Source organism: Octopus bimaculoides, chromosome 2 (genome assembly GCF_001194135.2).
Source record: "Octopus bimaculoides isolate UCB-OBI-ISO-001 chromosome 2, ASM119413v2, whole genome shotgun sequence".
Taxonomy (NCBI): Eukaryota; Metazoa; Mollusca; class Cephalopoda; order Octopoda; family Octopodidae; genus Octopus; species Octopus bimaculoides.
The window spans coordinates 121,061,851-121,067,380 of record NC_068982.1 but is presented as its reverse complement, the minus strand read 5'-3'; the positions used below and the strand labels follow the sequence as shown (position 1 = coordinate 121,067,380).

At 38.7% G+C, this 5,530-nt stretch overlaps 1 protein-coding gene across 2 annotated transcripts in view; it reads right to left on the bottom strand.

The window, feature by feature from the left end:
- Nucleotides 1-903, bottom strand: part of LOC106874084 (folliculin-interacting protein 1) — an 82,073-nt gene extending 81,170 nt beyond the window's left edge. For both annotated transcript variants that reach the window (XM_014921679.2, XM_014921680.2), the window contains exon 1: nt 168-903. In XM_014921679.2, coding sequence (XP_014777165.1) covers nt 168-250 — 83 coding nt within the window. In that variant the 5' untranslated portion in view covers nt 251-903. The remainder of the gene's footprint in view (nt 1-167) is intronic.
- Nucleotides 904-5,530: the final 4,627 nt, after the last annotated feature.

Sequence of the window (5,530 nt, the reverse complement as noted above, 5' to 3'; positions counted from 1 at the left end):
ATATATATATATATATATATATATATATATATATATATACATATACATATAAGGGCTGGGGGAGAGTAGCTGTAGTGAAAGAACAGACATGCGTCAAATAATCAATCCGAACAGATGAAAAAAAGAAAAACAATTTGGTTGTTTTCATTGCAAAATGTTCTACTTACGGCTTTTTTGGCTCCGGAATTGTAGGTTTACTGTTGTAATTTCTGGCCCTTTTACTCTGGAATAACCTATTGAGGAAGGGCATGTTGTGATTGTGAATTGGTGTCGTTAGGAACGTACAAGAGGTGTGTATATAAAGGGAAAATAATAGATGGGCGAACCAGCTATTGTACTATAGTTATTGATATATATATATATATACGTTGTTGATGTGTGGATGTTGTTTGCTTGCTGCTTGTGTTTTTGTTATGGCGGTGAAACTGGAGTCATATCCGTGTGGTGTAGTGTATATTTAAAAAGATATATATGTGTGTGTGTATGAGAGGAAATATGAATAACAGTAGCAAAGAGCAGGGGTTAGAAAACTAGTACTGATAACAGTAGTAAAGAGTGGTGGGGAAGGCAAGAAAACTAGTACTAGTTTCTAATAACAGTTACTACAGTGTTTGATAAGCCAGCTCTGTGGTCGTTGATTGTAAAGTGCACTGTCTCTGTTTTTCCCCGTTGGAAATGTTGATGGTGTTATTCCACAAAAACAAATAGATAGTTAGAAAACTGAGTGTGGAGGGGTGAAGTACTTAGAGAATGTAGTACCGACAAACTGCGGTTTACACATAAGAATGAAGACAAACTAAGAGAGAGATATGCGGATGTCGTAGTGAAGCAATAGAAGAAAAACAAAACAAACCAGCCATGTCTGAATTACAAGACTAACAGTTGGAGGAGGAGGAGTAGATACGGAGGGGGGGAAGAGGAGATAAAAGTGATGAAAGAGAGAAACAACAAATGAGAAAGAAAGTGGAAATAAGAAATATAGAGAAACTCTGACAGAGTGTGAGTGAGGGTAAAACCGAAAAATACATAAATGTGAAAGAGGGTGTAGAAAAGAGAGTGAGGGAGAGTGAACGCGCGCAACGACGGTCGGTGATCATGTGATTTAGTAGACCTCGCTGATTGGTGCTAGTAAAACGTCTTACTATTGAGTAGATGTCAACAGCAGTGATTGAATGGCGTTGTTTCATTGGTCCATTTCACTGGTGCTATTGTATGTATTTGTCTTGCTCTGTCAAAAGCGATTACTTTTTTTTTCCGATGGTGATCGCTTCTAAGTCCTGCTGCCATACTTCCCGCTTTGGATTCACAACTAGAATATTGCATACACTAAATGCTTTTGGGAAGTGTATGTAATAAATACACTCTTCTCGTGTATCTAGACATACACATATATTTAACTCACTGGAATGTAATATCTTTTCACATATACAAAGATAATCGACACCTGCAAAAGAAAAAAGCATACGCTTTTAAGTACGTACATAAATGCACATAATTCATTTCTTTTACGTACATAGACATAACATGTGTAAATATATGTTTTATATGCATACACACACACGACACGCATGTCACTCAAAAGCGTGTATTTCACTAAGTGCTTGTATCCGTTCAGGCTCGTGTATACAATTGACACATGTACATATTTATGCATACACCTGGTGTGGAGATGTTTTTAACAGCTAAGCGCCTGAGTGACTTTGTGTGTGTGTGTATATATATATATATATATATATATATATATGCATGTGTATAAATCGGGGTTCACTCGTGGTATATTTGTCACATTTTAGTTTCACCTAAAAAGGCTAAAGGTGGAGAAGGACATAATTGATGTTAGGAAATGCCTCAATTTTATATTTGATTTATTATCAATTTATATTTTAGGAAAGAGAACAATTTCTGGGTACTACTAAAGCAGCGCGGACCCGAACGCGCAGTCGCGCGTCCGCGCTAGCTAGTCGTGAGTGGTCGATCCTAACCCTAACCCTAACCCTAAACACGTATTCATTTGCACACGCGGGTTAGGGATAGGGTTAGGGTTTATGGTTAGGGTTAGGATCGACCACTCAAGACTAGCTAGCGCGGACGCGCGACTGCGCGTTCGGGTCCGCTCTGCTTTAGTAGTACCCAATTTCTGTTTATCTTTACCCTTTATTCTAGTGGGTGACAATAAACGGACATTATCATAGGAATTTGACACTAGCACTGATATTGCCATTAATTTTAAGGGAGGGAGCAGTTTTATATATATCGGCTACATATTTTATTGGCAATATAATGATGAAAGGCAAAATCGACTCCGGGAACCCAACATTAAAAATGATATCTAAAATTGGTACGAAGTTAATCTATTTTAAGAAATGGGAACAGACTATTAAATCGCCTTCAGTACTTTACCTATACAGGAATAAAAGGCATTCGGTTTTGGTATATTTCAGATAATAAAGGGAGACTACACACTCTAAAACATTCTATGGCATTGCCAATTCTGCTCTCCACCGTTGTTGAAAGACTATTGTACACACTGAAAGGTGTTTTTGAGAATTCTCTTCATATAGTAATTTTGTGGATTCAGCACACGATGTCTATGCTGTGGGTAGAGAATGTGTGTGGAAAGTGAGTGAAAAGTGGTATTTCTATAGCAGTGGGAATTGTTTGAGACGGTTGCAAACAGGTCGTTAATGTCCAGGAGGAAAATTGTTAGAGACATGACCAAACTTTGTGGAACATTACAGTTGATGGAGAATGAGTCAAAGGGAATCCTGTCAGCACATGATGCGACCTGACAGGATTGCTTCTAATCCAAGAGATGCACTACAGATGAAACATGCTAGGGCAACTTGGAATACTCTAATGCCAAATAAGTCAAAGTAATTGCTGTCAAATGCTTCAAGTTAGACCCATATTGCTCTCAAATATGAGACGAAGCTAATACTATACACACAAACGTCTTACACCATATCTAAAAGAAGACAATCCGATAGATAATGTTTTACGTATGACCCACAGACGTGCTATATCATCACATTGCCTATTCTGTCTATATTACAGTGGCTTCTACTCCTTGGAACTAGCTAGCTGAATATCACACTTAGCTGACACATTTCTCTTACTATATCCCACACTCGAGGCCTGCAGTAACCATTTCTACCCAATTCTATCTTTCCATGCGAGCTTTCTCTATCTGCACTAGCTCCGAGTTATCCATGATGAATGGCGTCCCAGCCATAACCATGACAATGGGTTTCTTTTTCCTGGTTATCCAATATACCCTTCTATTTTTGAAGATAGAAGAGTGTTATATGAGGAAGACGTGTTATTTTTAGCCGGTTGAGCAACCCCGTAGAGGTTCCGTTGTATAATTTGTTCTTACAAACACTTCTATGTGTTACTCATCCTGCTAGAAATAACAACCATACTTTCCATAAATCACATCTTAAAGGACATTCAATAATCATCATTGTTTAACGTACGTTTTCCATGCTGGCATAGGTTGGACAGTTTGACAGGAGCTGTCTAAGCTTCAGTTGTCAGTTTTGGCATGGTTTCCATGGCTGGATGCTCTTCCTAAAGCCAACCACTTTACAGGGAGTGCTTTTTACATGCTACTGACTTGAGTGCTATTACATGGCACTGGCACCTACAAGACAAAGACCTCTCAGCTGGGAGCGAGGTCTTGGCCATAAAGAACATGTCTGTATGTATGGATAGTTGTGATTTTACTTAGCTTGACATGTCTTTTCAAGTACAAAAAATCTGCAGTTTCAGTCCCTTGTCGTCTCCTCAGTGAGACCCAATGTCTGAACATCCTTTCTTACCACTTTGTTTCACGTCTTCCTGGGTCTGCACCTTCTACAGGTGATTGGCACTTCTTTATGCAGCTGTCCTCATCCTTATGCATCACATCATCATATCAGTGCAGTTTTCTTTCTTGCACTCAATGTCTGATGCTTCTTATACCCAGTTTTTCTTTTAAATCATTTACACTGTGTCACATGTGCATGCTGACATTACCCATCCAGCAGAGCATACTGGCTTCATTTCTTTCAAGTTTTCACATCTTCTGTAATCATAGCCCATATGGTCACAGCAGGAATGCTTTTGATCAAAGGTCTGGTGGAAGAGAGCTCATTAAGGGCTAAACATTTACCTGCTCACCATTCTGACACACCTTTCATAAAGTTCACTTCAAGCTAGTTCTTTTCCTAATCTGCCCTTTTTCTAACTGGTTTCAATCCCTGAGTTTCAAGGAATTTTATTCAAGTGTATTGCCTCTACCCCAGTACTTACTTCAGCCTAATACTTAAAATATTTATCATACGGCTAAGTTACATTTTTACTTAAAGGAATGCAGCTCAGTACACAATTTTTCAACTAGTATACGTACACATGTGTGTATGTGCAGAATTAGACAGACTCAGTGACAAAAGACAATCTACAGAAAGTGGCGAGCTGGCAGAAACGTTAGCACGCCAGGCAAAATGCTTAGCGGTATTTTGTCTGCCGTTACGTTCTGAGTTCAAAATTCCACCGAGGTCGACTTTACCTTTCATCCTTTCGGGGTCAATAAATTAAGTACCAGTTATGCACTGAGGTCGATGTAATCGACTTAATCCCTTTGTCTGTCCTTGTTTGTCCCCTTTATGTTTAGCCCCTTGTGGGCAATAAAGAAATAAGAAGGCAATCTACAGAGTGAAGACATTGAAACTAAATGACCCTGCAGTTGTAGGTTTAGTTGACTAGCATGACAACAGGAAGTAGGAAATGAGAACTTCAAGATAACCTTGCTGAGGGCTAAAGATCAGACATGTGGCCGGTGCAATGTCCCATCCAGACAGGTAACATAACAGTGTGAATTTTATTCAAGGCCCTTGTCTTGCTATATGCAGCATCACAGTTCTAACTCAAGCATGTTAGAATTATGATGACGCTATGTATATATCAGGTCATCCCATAAGTTCTGTCCAAATTTTGAATAAAGAAAACAAATGATCAATGTTATATTTAATTGAAATTTAATCATCAATGTACTTTCCCTGATTACCTATGACTTCCTCCATTTTATTTAGCAGCTTTTTAGTCTCATCAATGTAAAACTCTTTTGGTTTCAAAGCGAAGAACTCTGAAATGTCAGTTTCAACCTCCTCCTGGCTTGTGAAATTTATGTTCCTAAATAATTCTGTAAACTACAAAACAAATGGTAGTCTGAAGGAGCAAGGTCAGGAGAATAAGGTGGATGAGGAATTTTTTTCCAACCACGTTCTTCGATCATCTGTGATGTGATTTTTGCAGTGTGGGGTCATGCATTGTCCTGATGAAACATCACTCCTTTTCGATTCACTAAAGCGGGTCTTTTTACGTCAAAGCTTGGTTCAAAAGTTCTAATTGCTGACAGTAGACTTGAGCATTGATAGTTGCATTAGGTGGTAACAATTCAAAGTGAATTACTCCTTTGCGATCCCACCAGATAGAGTGAAGAACCTTTTTCCCATGAAGTTCCCTTCTCGGTTGTGGTTCAGCTTTCTTC